Source organism: Melospiza georgiana, chromosome 26, assembly GCF_028018845.1.
Source record: "Melospiza georgiana isolate bMelGeo1 chromosome 26, bMelGeo1.pri, whole genome shotgun sequence".
In the NCBI taxonomy this organism is placed as follows: Eukaryota; Metazoa; Chordata; class Aves; order Passeriformes; family Passerellidae; genus Melospiza; species Melospiza georgiana.
Genome location: NC_080455.1, coordinates 1,599,539 through 1,614,857, shown reverse-complemented (window position 1 = coordinate 1,614,857; position 15,319 = coordinate 1,599,539). Strand labels below are relative to the sequence as shown.

General features: G+C 41.3%; 1 protein-coding gene across 3 annotated transcripts in view; it reads left to right on the top strand.

Moving 5' to 3' along the window:
* Positions 1-4,330, top strand: part of RANBP3 (RAN binding protein 3) — a 53,452-nt gene extending 49,122 nt beyond the window's left edge. For all 3 annotated transcript variants that reach the window (XM_058040764.1, XM_058040762.1, XM_058040763.1), the window contains 3 exons: positions 39-181; positions 1,836-2,019; positions 2,894-4,330. In XM_058040764.1, coding sequence (XP_057896747.1) covers positions 39-181; positions 1,836-2,019; positions 2,894-2,937 — 371 coding nt within the window. In that variant the 3' untranslated portion in view covers positions 2,938-4,330. The remainder of the gene's footprint in view (positions 1-38; positions 182-1,835; positions 2,020-2,893) is intronic.
* Positions 4,331-15,319: the final 10,989 nt, after the last annotated feature.

Sequence of the window (15,319 nt, the reverse complement as noted above, 5' to 3'; positions counted from 1 at the left end):
TCTTTTTCCACCTAACTGATCTTCTAACTTGGCTTTAGTGATGAGGACTCAGGGGAGTCTCAGGTTAATCTTAAATACCAAGCTCTGGGCTCAGATGCAGATCGATAAAGCCAGTGAGAAGAGTATCCGGATCACCGCCATGGATACAGAGGACCAAGGAGTTAAAGTTTTTCTTATATCAGTGAGTACTGTTTATGTCTTAACCATCATACTAAAATTGGTGCTCACTTAAACTGTAGCTGAGGTAGCATTCCATTTTTGTTTGCACCCTACACTGTCTTAACATCACCCTTGTCCCAAAGACAAGACACTTGGCAGATTTGCTTGTCTAGGAAGTCTTGCAAGCTGTGAACAAATGCCGCATCAAAGGCTGCCCTAGGAAGCCATGTTGTTCAAAGCATTGCCCATGGAGTCATGGGGATCTGCTTCGCACATACTGAGACTCTAGTGTTTCATGCAGATTCTTTTCTGATTTAAAAAAATTGGCATTATTTAATAGATTTTATGCAGTAGTTTAACTAAAATTAGATCTAGTGGAACTTTTAGCACAGGAAAACTGTTATTGTCTGCATTGTGGGAGCATGAATAGGTGCCCACTGAAAAGGAAACACTAAAGAACATCATATTAGTACTTAAGGTTTACACATTTAAACTTTGATTTTCCTTTGATGCAGTGTATTAAAGCAGTAGCAGGACAGTGAAAGTAGTTTCTGTGCTTACTAAATGGGGAACAGCAGTCGCAATCAGAATTACTAAAACACTTGAGCTCTGGTCGTACAGTCAGCACGGGAGAAAGGTCATTCCCTAATGCCTGCTAAAGCACTAACCTATTTGGAGGTCTGAGAACATTCTTTTGATTTAGACTGATTTTACACAAGATGCAAGAGAACAAATGTCTTGCAAAAGAATTAGTGTTCCTAGGGATCAGAAACTGAGGGCATCAGCAAATGGTCAGCTTTCCCTGTGACATTAGGTTTGTAGGCCTGGGATCTGAAGTCCCAGAATTGAACTTAATGATACCAAATATGCATTGATGAAGAAAAATAAATGAAATTATTGGATAAGTTTTTCTCCATATTTTTCTAGTTTGGAAAGTTTTGAGTTTCTGTCTTCAGGTTACTCAGTCTTGATTTTAGTATTGATAGAAATTATCTTGTGTGGAATTACTTTTTCATTTCAGTTTATTGCAGGGGAATTTTGCAGATACGGAGTTGACACATTCAAGTGTCACATGGGGTGGATGGAAACTATTTTTTATTAAAGAATTTGGGGATACTATTTCTTATGAAAGAATTTGACAGGTTGTCAAAAATGCTTCCCTCTGAAACAGACTGTTCAAAAATTTTTGAGTAATTGCCTGTCTGTTCATTGAGTTTTCTCATTATATCTCATATTGATATTTTATGCCAGTTCCTCATGAAACAGTTGACTTAATTATGATTAACTAATGTGTGAAGTTGAATTATTGACAGGCCAGCAAAAATCTGCAAGATTTTAATTTAAGGTCTTCTTAATATGAGCTTTTGGGAGCTGTCAGGAAAACTATGTGATATCTGTGTGAAGAAGGCTATATGAGATCAGCAAATACTGGGTATGTTAGCCAAAGAAAGTTGGAACTAAGCAGAAGAATATACTCTCACCACCATAGTTCTGTATATCTGATGTCCTGCTGCATGTAGCACAGCCCATTCTGACTGGTTTGAAAAACACTTTATGAGAAAACGAAAAAGTATATTGTGAAATTTGGCATGATTGCTGTGTATTATATCAGCAGTGTTTTATTGTGTTATAATTCCATGCACCTTTTTCTGATTTCTGAATATTAAAAAATGCAGGCAAGCTCTAAAGATACAGGGCAGTTGTATGCTGCATTGCACCATCGGATCTTGGCCTTGCGCAGTAGAGTGGAACAAGAGCAAGAAGTCAAGAATGTAGCCCCTGAGCCAGAGGTAACGCAGTCAAATGAGGAAGACAGTGATGATGATGATGTCATTGCACCTTCAGGATCAGTTGGAAGTGGTAAGTAGGAAAGACAATGGTGTTTCCTGTTTACCATGCATTCTTCTGTGTCATTTCTTAAGGCAGTCTGTGCTCTTTGTGTATGTCTATGGAGTAGGACTATTGCATGGCTTTCCTTTTTGAGCACAACTACTCCTTGCTTCTTCTCCAAACTGGTAAAAGGCCCCTGTGCTGCCTGTGAGTTATATGCCACAGTTTAGCAGAGGTTTTCTGTGGTTTTTATCATTTACAGGATTTCTACGTGTAGTTCTGAGTTTCATTTTTACCTTACTCATGGCCAGGAGTTGCACATGAAATCTGAGTTGAGTCAGAATCAGTAGACAGCATCCAGAATGACCTTTCAGTAGGGAGCTGTTTGGAAAGCAGAAGGTTTACAAAGGGGCATGGAAGGAGTGTAATGCTTTTTATTGTACATAAGGAGATCATAATTTAAGAAAAATACTAGTCTTCAATTTGAGGAAGGCTTCCTTTTGTACTCTCAACTTGGAAGTCATCTGTACTTTGCTTTCTTGTGGCTGAGAACATAGAGCCTTTGACAGTCCTCCATCCTGATTCACAGAAGGGGAACATGGGAGGAATGAATATGAACAAAAGCAGTGGGAAGATTGAAGAGCTTGGAAACTGAGCTTTTAGGTTTTTGGGTGCTGCTGGGATTCCTGAACTAGATTAGTCAAGAACATAAAATTCTACAGTAGACGGATCTTAGTCTGGAGAAGGCCATATGCAAGGTGGGAGAGGAGGAATTCTACAGTTTTCATCTCTCATTGAACACCTGAATCTGAGACTTACGTAGGCTACTTGGGATGAGTCTCTTACTGCAAGGCAAGAAACAAAAGATATTTCTTATGACCAAGAACTACTTTTATTGTTTCAGGTCCTAATGATGAAGGTGATGGGCAGAACGTTGGCAGCACATAGCAGATGTGAGCCAATCTGCTTGCAAGGCTGCTATGAACACCATCTTGCAGGCATCTCTGGATACCCCAGGCCAGCAATTCTTTCAGGCGGTTTAGAAAGCTCCAGGACTTAAGAACTGTGCATCTCTGTTCTGTTTGTTTGGGTTTTTGGTCTGGATCAGTAGATTCCACACAAAAAATAGCAGACTTGGAAACTACCTGAATGTGGTTTGGGACGTTGAAAGCTCATCATATTGATGAGCAAAAAAAAAAAAAAAAATCCAACCCCAAAACATAAACATAAACACAAAATGCAACCACCCCCAACCATTTCCCCTCTTCCTTGTAATTAAAATGGCACATTACAGCTTGTCACAGCTTTTCATTGGGACCTTTTGGCTGTTTCTTCAATAGTTCATGTCTTGCAGGTCTCCAAGATAGAACTTTTTGACATGGTTCCAACTTGAATTCTGCTTTTATAACCCCTACTCCCCTTTACGCAGGGAAACCTGGTCCTCAATAGCTCCTATGCTCACTGGCTGCCCTTTTGGGTTCATTTGTTCTTTTTGGACTTTAGATGGGGCAGGTTATGTTTTTACCATTTAATCCCAGCATAGGTTGTGGATGTGGACACCATTGTTTGCTGTCTAGTGGGTTTGTAAACAGAAAGAAACAAAACATTGTGGTTCACCAGAAAAGCTTTTTTAATGCGATAAGAGACTTTAAAGTCTGCAGGACGTTTTGCTAACTCCTTTTTTCTTCCCATTTCATTATTATTTTTTGGGGATTTATATTGTGGTGAGACTTTTTTATTTTAGTTTTTCAATAAGATGCTCTTGTGTGTTAAAAAAAGTGAAACTATTGTTTTGTACTGTTCTTTTCTGTTACTATTTAAGGGAGAGCTAAGCCACTATATATAATAGATGTTGCATACAATTTTTCTTAAAAAATTTTGTTTCTGTGGCTAGAGTAAAGTGCAGGAGGCATACAGGTTACACCTTCAGAAAAGTTAATGACAAAACAGCTGTTAGCCCTTGGAAGAATAAAATAGGCTCATGTAATGAGCTCTGCCAGCCATTAAAATAAATCTGTATAATAAAGCAGCTCTCATTTAATGGCTTGATTCAACAAGCCATTTAAGCACTTGCGTGACTTAACTGTATGTGAATAATCTTACTGAAGTCAATGCAACTCTTCATGCTTAAAGTTGAGGACATTTTTTTTTAAATCTTGCTGAATTAATGGCCTTAAATAGAAAATTTAACTTCAAAACCCTTCCTGTCCCTGTTCCATTTCCTGAAGTCTTGCAGCATGAAGAAAAAGGTAATACTCCCAGCCTTGAGTAGTTTGGGCTGAAGGTTATTGTATTCTGTTCCACCACAAATAAAAGCAAAAATGTGGTTTTCTGTGTGCAATTCTGAAGTACTCCTACTGTAACCATAAGTCTTTTTTTTGGTGGTTTGTTTTTGTTTTGGGTTTTTTTTTTTTTTTTTTTTTTTGTTTTTTTTTTTTTTTTTTTTTTTTTGCTTTGGATGTTTTTTAATCATTTGAGCCTTTTATGTGAAAGTTGAGTTTTATTTTCTTATTGAAACATATGGTATATTCTTGTTCAGCAAGGTTGGAATTTGGTAGTCACCAGGTCACTTTCACTTTAAATTCCCCAAATTGTTCTGTTTCCTTTATAAATAGTTTGCTGATAGATAATTTCTGACTTTCATGCTTGCTCTTTTGTAGGTTAACAATCTAAAATGGCATCACCTAAAAGAAAATGAAAGGGGAAGAAGCGTTTGACGTAGCATGAATTGAAAACAGAAACCCAGGCTATAGCACAAAATCAACTTTGAAATTTAGTATTCAAATAGTAAAACAGTCCATATTGCTTCTATTTTAATGAAACACACTTTTCACTGGCAGTCAAGAACAAGTTTTCCCCTGTGTTCTGTTGTTAATCATCACTGAAGACTGATGCTGTTGGGGCAGAGGGTGCTTTCCCTTTTCCTGATAGCCAGTTGAAGGAACATCTGTGATTGCTTTTGTGGAAATTGAAAAGGGCTAATGATAAGCTGTGCCACTGCATCTTGAGCTCTCTGGATTGTCTGCTCATGCCTTCTTGCATTTTGGTTTTCTTTTTTCCTCCTTAGGGTTATGGGGGTTTTTATCAATGAACAGACCTGTTGCTGCACCCCCCTACTCTTGGCATGCTTCTACAGGAGCATGGCAGATTTCTTAGTACCCACCACACAATTGTTTCTGCATCACAAGTCTGGGGACTTTAGAGTAAGTGATCTGCATTTTGGATCTGGGATCTTTTTACATTGTTGAGATACTTGGATTTAAACTACTCTTTTCAAAAACCCTTGCACCATAAAGCTGTTTCTTGTCGGCAGCTTGTTCCTAAGGAAAATAATAAGGTGTCTTGGCCCACACACCTACTTTTGTGAAAACAGGCATTATTTCCTGGTCCAAGGCTCTATGGCGTCCATGCTGAGTCTCACTTTGAAGTGTTTTACCTAAAATGCAAACAATGGTGCATGAAGATTCAGAAATATTGAATAAGCATGCTTGCTTTGGGGTTTGATGGTACACAATCACCTGCAGCTTTCTAAAAATTTTGGCAACTATTTACTGATGTAGATTTTATTTTTAGCTGGAAGCTTTGCATAAATGTTTATAGTGGAGGCAGAAATGTTGCTGTGCATCCCAACAGAATTGTGTTGCTGTGCATCCCAACAGAATTGGCAGTGGGTTGAGTTCAGGCCCTGCCCAGCAAGATACGGTTAGCCAAACCAAAACCCTGACTTAGCTCTCTGCTTTAAGCCTTTAGTAAGCCAGTGACAGGCAAAACTGGATAATGCCCATGTATCTCAAAAGATCTATGTAAGACTGTCATATCAAAATGTACATGGGAATTACATTAAAACCTGTGTCAGCAAGCAAGCAAACAAAACACCCTGAGCCCTGCGTTGTGTTTCCTGTACCAAGCAGTGGCTGTTCGAGGGGAGGGTAATGGTGACCAGCTCTGCTGCCTTACAGCAATCTTCCCCTTGATCGTGCTTATGCTCCATCTTTCCCCTTAAGCCTCTTGTTAACTTTTGTGTGGTTTTGACAATTCCTTATAGCCTGTTGGCTGCTAACCCACACAGGTACAGCCTTTCAGGTTTCCAAGTGGAAAAAAAATACTGAAGAGTGTAGTAAAGTTGAGCATGCTTGCTGATGACTCAACAGTGTACTCTGGCAACCAGGATGGCCAGCCATGTCCATGGGGGGCATCAGGCCAGCTGGGTAAGGGAGGGGATTGTGTCGCTCTGCTCTGTACTGGGGTAGCGTCACCTTGAGTTCTGGGGGCAGTTTTGGGCATCACAGTATAAAAAAGACATTGAGCTAGTAGAGGAGTGTCCAAAGAAGGGCCACAAGGATGGGGAAGGGTCTAGAGGGGAAGGTGTATGAGGAGTTGCTGAGGGCACTTGGTTTGTTCAGCTTGGAGAAGGAGAAACTAAGGGTAGATCTCAATGCAATCTTCAGCCTCACGAGGGGAGGTTAGGGGAAGGTACCAGTCTGTACACTGATGACCAATGACAGAGCTTGAGAAAAGATCATGAAGCTGAGTCAGGGGAGGTTTAGCTTGGATATCAGGAAGCTTTTCACCCAGAGTGATTTTTGAACTGGAATGGGCTTCTCAGGGCAGTGGTCACAGCACCAACCTGAATTCAAGGATTTGGACAGTGCTCTCAGTCATAGGGTGGGGTGCCCTGTGCAGGGCCAGGTGCTTAATCTGATGATCCCGATGGGTCCCTTGCAACTCATCGTGCTCTGTGATTCCATGAAAATGTTGTTAGAATGGTGATGTCACTGAAACCAGAACTAAGCCTCTTAGCCATAAAATGGCAAAAAATGAAAAAAAAAAGGCACCCACAGGAAACACAAACATTAAGGTAAGAGAATGTTGTCATAACAACATCTTTCTGGAGTCCAGTTCCTGGTTCATTGCTTTAGAAAAGACAGGGCAGGAAATTATCTCAATAAATGAGTCCTCAGCCATCCTGCACTAGAACTAGGGTGGGAGGTGACCAGATTGTTAGAAGCCTGCAGGAATAAAAACCGTCCAACTTTGTAATGGCTCATCTTTGTTCCCTGAAGTATCAATTGATGCCATTGCTTGGGTATTACTGCCATTAAATGACTGCTCCTAACACATCCCATTCTGCAGTTCAACTGGTCTCTTGCTCTCCCAGTGAGTGTATAAAATGGTTTATTTACTTTTTAGAAACATGTTACGTATTTCAAAAATTACCATGTTTCCCATAATCTTCTCTAGTTTTAGGAATTCCAGTTATGATAATTGCTATAATTTGTCATACAAGATTTTATTAAACTGACTTTTCACTGTGTGTTTTTTCTCCCGGTGTTACTTGGTCTTTCTGTCCACTGACGGGCTTAAATTGAACTCTAGTCCATTCTGTGGGTAGCAGATTCTCAGACAGGATGTTACAAAGATGATTTAATTTTTTTTAAAGGGTTCCTTTTTTTTCCCTCCTGTGAAATCATCACAGACCAACACAGGGGCAAGAGAGAATTACTAAATCAGACAGTCGGCCTTGATTCTTTTTTGCTAGGTGAAAGTACAGGTATCTCATTAAGAAATGCTTACAGATAATTTCTGTAAATAAAAGTCTCATTTGAAGGTAGTATTCAGAGCTTCCTTTTGGCTACCTCCTTTCAAGGACTTCTTTTCAAAACTTGTCCTTTTGTAAAGATACAAAAGCTGAATTTGTCACTGAGAACACTGGTAATTTTGTTGCATGGGTGTGCAGTGAATGCCTTTTTTCCAGGGTTATCTGTGAATTAAATGTGGGGTTATTTTAAATGAACCACTCCTGATCAAATTCTGGTAGCTTACCTTCAGCTTCTCATGGAACTGGAAAAGTCAATTGGTGATGTTATGTTTGATTTCCTCTGTTCCAGAGACCAGGAGGTATCATTGAGCCCCCACTGCAGGGTATCTGCTGCTGGTAACTGAGCATCCATGTGCTGACTGTACCCTGTCCTCTGAAAAGCAGCTTGCTCTCTGTATTCCATTTAGCAGACAAGATAGATTCCTGTTCCAGAGAATTCAGAGCACAAATTCTGCTGCAGCCAGGAGATCTATTGGACAAGGCCCTACAAAAAGCTCCTGAGAGGGGAGGGATGGGGTAATGTTTTGAATGCAATTTGTTGATGGATGGTTCTGCCATTATTGAAAAGGTTTTTGAGATAGAAGGAACCCCAATTGTGAGAAATGGCACTCGCTTTAAAAATTTAGAAGGTTTATTAAAGCCTTATCAAAAAGTACAACAGAAGACTGAATAGAGAAAATAATACAGTGCACCAGAAGCAAGGGATTCTATCACCATCTGCTCATCCGCACAATGGATGTTCTGTCTTTCAACCCTTTAGCCACTCCCAAAGTTTTGTCAATCAACTCCTTCACTGTTCAGTGGTGGAGATGATAATTTTTTTTACATCTTGATTGGAGGTCAGATGTTACCATAGTAACAAGTCCATCCTCCCAAGTGTCTGGACTACCCAGGCCATCCTGTGATAACAGTGCAAGGGGGGACAAACATACTATACATCTACAAAATTTCTCTTAACATATGCTTAATATTCGCTCTTTAATTGAGAGAATCAACCATCGCATTACTCATCTATAACAAACCCCCCTTTTCTGTAAGTCATTTGGCTCAAACAATTAAAAATTTTTTTTCTCTTGAATGAGTCATATTAACATCTACTGATGTGGGTAAGAACAGTGGGAACTGGAGAAAAAGTCTTAGGTTTTTCCTAGACACACTTACTTGAAATGGACAAAAGGGCATCACAGAGGTCCGGTATGGCTTTGAGTCCCATCTACTGTGCCTATTGGGTTCCTACCCAGATTAGGTGAATCTTAGTGATGAGTACAGAACCCAACTTGGTCTTGCCCTCTAATCCCTTTTGTATTAAAAGGCAGCTGAGGAATAATAAAGGTCCAGTATGGCCTTTTTTGCCCCTACCTTACCATGCCTATGGGGTTGCTACCCACATCAGGGCTATGGAATCTTCTTGGTAGTGAACAAAGGGACCAACCTGGTCTTGCTCTCCATTCCTTGTCTTACTTTACTTATGGTTCTTAAGGAGGCTGTCCCATCGCCTCTTATGGTCCCTTGTGTACTTCCCCTCAACAGATCCTTGTAATTTCTCACCGATTAAAACAGAAAAAGAATTCTCAAGCTGGCTGGTGGAAGCTTGACTCTACTTTTTTGGCATCTTGTTTTTCTGGTTATCTCTTGGTCTCTGCTTGCGAGTCAATCTCATTTCACCCAGTCTGGATGTTACAGTCCATTCTTGGGGTTCTTCTACGGGGCCTTTAACTCTGTTAGCATGAGTCCATCCCCGCTCTGCAGTTCACATGGCTGATTCGGTGGTGAGCAGCACCTGAAAGGGACCTTCCCACTGAGGAGTTAGGGGCTGGTCTCTCCATGACTTGATCATTTCCCAATCTCCAGGATTAATATTATGGATTCTGAAATCCAGGGTGGTAGTTTGAGGAATTGCCCCTTTATGCCTTAGCCCTTCTAAGGTTTGTGCTATAGACATAACTTATTTATTGGCATTGGCTTCCCCTTCATCACAGGCAACCTCCTGGGGCAAGGTCAAAAAGGGTAACCCAAACATCATTTCATCAGCTGAGATCCCAGATCTGATCAGGACTGGGTTCTAATTTGTAACAAGGCTAAAGGGAGACATTTTATCCATGACATCTGGGTTTCAATCAACAGCTTAACTAGAGTTCTTTTAAGAGTTTGATTCATCCTCTCAACACAACCAGAACTCTGTCGATGCCATGGAGTGTGTAATTCCATTTTACTCCCAGTTTTCGAACAACTTTCTGCAATATTTTAGATGTGAAATGAGTTCCTTGGTCTGAATCAATCCTGTTTAGCATCCCCTATCAGGGGATGATTGATTCTAGAAGTGTTTTACTCACAACATTGGTATTGGCTTTAACAGTCGGTACTGCCTCTACCCAATGAGTCAAGTGACTTACTATCGCTAGCAGAAGCTTCCACTGGTGTACCTGGGGAAGTTCGGTAAAGTCTACTTTTTATTCAACATTTGCCTCTCATCTGCTAATCTCCACTTCCCGTTGTAATTTTTCTTGGCTCCTGTTTTAAGGAGTTCTTCCTCTTTTGTCCCACTGAATACAGGGACTTCCTGTATTTCTCTCATGGGGGTAATACCATCATTAGTTTTTCTGTCCCTGGTTCAGCTGCATTTTTAGCTTCTAAATCTGCTAAATTGTTTCCTTGTGCCTCTTGAGTCACCCCTTTTTGATGTCTTTTAACATACACTACTGCTACTTCCCCTGGTAATTGTAAGGTTTCTAATGCTTCTTAAATAAGTTTCTTGTGAATCATTTACTTTCCCTTTGAATTTAATAGCCTCCTTTCTTCCCAAATTTTTCCAAAGGTATACACTACTCCAAAAGTGTATTTTGAGTCTGTATATGTTGTTCCTCTTTTCTGTCTTAATATTTCCAGAGCTCATTTTAGGGCATATAACTCACATGCTTGGGCTGACTAGTTGGAAGGTAACTTTCGCTTTTCTATGGCTCCAACCCTTCATCCACTATAGCATGCCCTGATACCTGGTGCCCCTGGATTACTCTTGAAGATCCATCAATGTACAATAATTTCCCTCCTTGGAGTGGTTGATCTGTTAGGTCCTCTCTGCTTTATTTTGATAGTTTATAACCTCTAGGCAGTTATGTATTAGTTCCTCATCTAGTTCTCCATACAAAAACTGTGCAGGGTTGATTTGGTTACTCACGATTATCCTAAATCATTATCTATTAAGATGGCTTCATACTTTAACACTTGGGAATCAGTGAGTCATTTCTCAGCCTTTTGGCTCAGGATACTCCTAACTGAGTGTGGGATGTATATATTCAATTTTCCCCCAAAGGTTAATTTTTTGCTTTCTTCTACAAGTAGGGCAGTCACTGCCACCATCTGAATGTCAGTTGGCCATCCCCAGCTGACAGGGTCTGGTAACTTTGATAGATAGGCCCTGGTTTCCTGGATCCTCCCCAGTCTTGGGCTAGTGCTCCATGAGCTACCTTTTTTTCTATATCTACAGATAAAGGGGTTTGTCTAAGGCAGGAAGACTCAGTGCCGGTACACTAAGTTTTGCTTTAAAGCTTCAAAATTTTGCTCATATCCTTTTTCCCACCTAGTCTCTTCTTCTACTAACTTTTCATACAAGAACTTGATGGCCTGTGGTTATCTTTCAATCCGTAGCCTACAATATCCCAACAAGCCTAGAAACCTTCTGACTTTTCTCTTAGTTTTAGGCCGTGGAAGTGAGACTATGCCCGTAATTCTCTCAGGGTTCAGTCACTGGCTCCCTTGACAAATTACATGTCCTAAGTATTTTACTTCACGTTCTACAAATTGGAGTTTCCCTTTTGATGCTTGAAGTCCTTGGTCCCCCAGAAAATTTAACGCCATGGTGGATTCCCCAACTTCTTTTTCTTCCTATCCTGACAGAAACAAATCATCTACATATTGGATAAGTTTTATCTCAGGTTTGATGGAGAAAGTTGTAGTACTTCTCCTGGTGCTTGACCACTGAATAGGTTTGAGGATTTGAAAAACCCTTGGGGTAACCTAGTCCACCAAAGCTATTGCTTCCTCCCTGAATCAGGGCCCTTCTATTCAAAGGCAAATATATCTCTATCCTGCTAGTGGGCAAGCCCAAAAAGCATCTTTTAGGTCTATCACACTAACCCACTGGTGTGAAGTCAGTAGTGTACAGGGGTTAGGCACTACTGGGTACCGATTCACTGTTCTTTTATTCACTTCTCTTAAGTCTTGGACAAGCCTGTAAGTCTCATTTGACTTCTTTACTGGTAATATGGGTGTATACTGGTATAATTATGGGGGGACATACATGATTCTAAGGTCCCCTCCTCAAGTAGGCCCTGGATCACAGGCCATAGTCCTTGTCTCCCTTCCAGGGAGAGTGAATATTGTCCTACCTGAACTGGATGGTTTTCATGAACTATTTTTATTACCATAGATTTCATGTTTAATTTACCTCAATTTTTCAGTTTTGCCCATGCCATTCTATGATTTTTTTTCTTATCTTCTTCCCTTAATTGAAGAAGCTTAACTACCATTTTTGCTTCCTCTGGGCGTACTCCAATGTCCAACTGCACCTGTAAATCCCATCCTAATAAACTGCACCCGGCTTCTGGAACTAATAGGACATTCCCAATCCCTATTTTATTTGTCCCTTCAAACTTTACTTGCTTTATAAATGAGACTTTGAACCCTTCCCCTTTTGCACCTATTACTTGCATGGTATCTTGACCCTTTTTGCACCTCTTTGGAATTTTACAAACATAAGTTCTTTCAGCCCCTGTGTCTACAAGAATTCCAATTCTTCCTCCTGGGGACCCATTTTTGAAGTTATCAAGGGCTCCTGATGGCATTCTGTCCCCAGGAGGTAGAGCCCCTAACACCCCTAGTCTTCTGCTTCTCCTTTTTGCTCAGTCTCACAGACTCTCAGGTCCTTTTCCCTTTGGGGGCAATTCTTTCTGATATGCCCATTCTCTTTACAGTAAAAGCAAACTGGTCCTACATTCCCCCATCTCCCAAACTCTCTTTTTTATGTCCAGTCCCAAGGAGCTGCATCCCCCCTCCATCTGTTTTCTCACATTTGTGGTGCCCCTCCCTTACGTGGGTTGTTCTTTACGTGCTGTTGTCCTTCCCTAATGGTGGTTGTCATTACCTTGGCTTTCGCCTTGGCCTTCTCTGCATCCCTCTTTACATACACTTCCTGTGTCTCTCTGAAAAGATCTTCTAATCTCCTTTCTTGCCAGTCATCTAACTTTTCTAACTTCCTACGTACATCTGGCCAAGCAAAACTGACAAAATTTGTCTTTAGTAAAATCTGTCTGGCCATTGTATCAGGGTCATATTGCTGGCCAGGGGTCTGTGTACAAATCATGAATGTGACAGAACTGCTGAGGATCGTGTCTCAAGTTGTTTATTTTCTAGCATCAGTCTCATTACATGGTTATGACAATGGGAAGATGCCAGCAGCTCACGTCCCCAGCAGCAGACAAAGAACTTAATGTTACTTCAATTGCTTCAAAGGTTTTTTGTTACTTCAACTTACTTCAAAAGTTTTTTGACCAATCACCCAAAGCAAAAGCACATCGACAGTAGTTCTATCCAATCACTATAAGCACACGTACCTTTGGTTAAAACAATGCTTGCTTCTTTCGAATACAATACCTGCTTGTAAGCCTTAAAACACAATGCACAGAGCTCCATTATTAAGCTTAGAACTTCCTAACATCTGGCTAGATATACTTTTCTCTAGCTTAGGGAGTTATTCTAGACAAGTGTTAATACACAGACCATTGTTCTATTTGTCCTTACTTTTCTACTTATATAATTTTTCTGCTGACAAATCTTATGGCTACTGCTTAGCTCTAATCGCATTTCTGTTATCTCTGAGACCTGTCTTTTGCAGCTCTCCCAAAACCCTCTGATTTTAAGGACTCCTACAGGTCAACTCTTGAATATTGGGGTATCCCCTCATATGTTTCCTCAATCTTTCCAGCTACTCTGTTGAATTTTCTTCCCTCTTTTGCTGCTCATTGAAAGCTTTACAAGCATTTTGATTTAATGGAGCTACTTCTTTGATACCACTTATAATTAATGTTCTGTACTCTTCCATGTCTTGTATTCCCCCAGGGCTGTTGTGGTCCCAACTGGGGCACACTACAGGCATTTTCAGGTCCCCAGGAGATCCTTGCATGTGCTCCCTTTCCCATATCCGTATCCCAGCTGCCTGGATCATCTGTCTTTCCTCTGGTGTGAATAGCATGGTCATTATTGATTGCATCTCTTCCCATGTATAAATATTGGGCCCCAGAAACTGGTCTAACTGTTCCACTAATCCAATAGGGTCCTCTAGTAATCCTTTTAATTCTTTCTTGAACATTCTCACATCAGAGGAATCGAGAGGTATGGTTACAAATCCAATTCCTCCCTGTGCCCCACCCAGTGGTACTTTTCTCAGAGGATATAATACTATTGCTTGGTTCCCATCCCCTGATCTGCTTTCCTCTCATTGTGCCATTCTGTTCCTAGTGTTTTGGCTAGAGCCATCAGGGGGTAGGGGAGTTGCAGTTGGGGCTACTGGAGGTGGAGAGGGCAAGTTTTCTAACGGGTCCCATTCTTTATTTCCTGATACCTTAAACACGCTCACCTTCGAGGTTGAAGTCTCCCTCTCCCAACAGGCAGCATAGTCACACTCTTCCTCAATGAATGGTTTCTGAGCTCTTACATAGATGTTTTATGCCCGACATGTCCTTCCTTCGTCTGATCCTTATCCCAGCCAGTGTGCATGATCGCTCCTAATTTCCCTTTTAGTCCATTCTAGCATGCAGTACTGAATCCTTTTGAGCTCGTCCTTATCTCTGGTATTGGGGTCATATTTCCACCAGGCTAGTTTCCTTCCCAGAGGGCTATCTGGGGGTGTCCCTATTGGTACTTCCTTGCTTCTTCCTTCCTCCTTGGGGAATTCCCTGCTTGTTCCCAATCCCATCTCAACAGGTAACCACAGGCCCTCCCAGGAAGGCCCGTCTTCCTAAGAAAGGAAAAGGTAAGGAGGAAAGAAAAGGGAAGAGAGAGAAAAAAACTTAACCTCTCTTCCAAAAAGTAAAAAAAAAAAAAGCACCTACGATCCAGGGACTTCTGTATCACCAGGTTGGTCCCTGCTGTTCCTCTCCTCCTTGGTTCAATGCTCTGGTCCCACAGTTGCACGCTGCTCCCTGCCCTGTCTGGCTCTGCTCAGCTGCAGCCCTGTCCCGACATGAGCAGAGTCTTCCCTGATGGGCAACCCCTGCTGCAAACCCTTCAGTGGCTGCCCCGCTCCCAAGCCCCCAAAATCCTTCAATCTCACGTGTCCTGCCAGCCACAGAGGGGTCCCCCCATGTGTCCTGCTGTTTTTTCCTCCCCCCAAGTGTCCCACTGTTTTTTCCTTTCGACTGTCCAATATCCTGAAGCTTCAACAGACCAGGACAGGTCCCGTGTAATACTTGTTTGAAGCTGACTTTTATACATTGGCTTTACAGAATCACAATCTGTGCAAATATGGTTATGAGGATGACATTCACCTCCCCTTCCCCTTTTTCTTTATTCAGTCTCCAGGTGTCTTTGGGGCTCCAACCTGTGACCACCAGTAGTCCTGGGAAAGTCTGATAGAATCTGCCAAACTTGTGGCAGAGACGTGTCTTTTTTGAAAAGTCCTAGGGCCACCGGGGCCAGGTGTATATCACGGACTAGTCCCCATTTGTGAGAAATTAT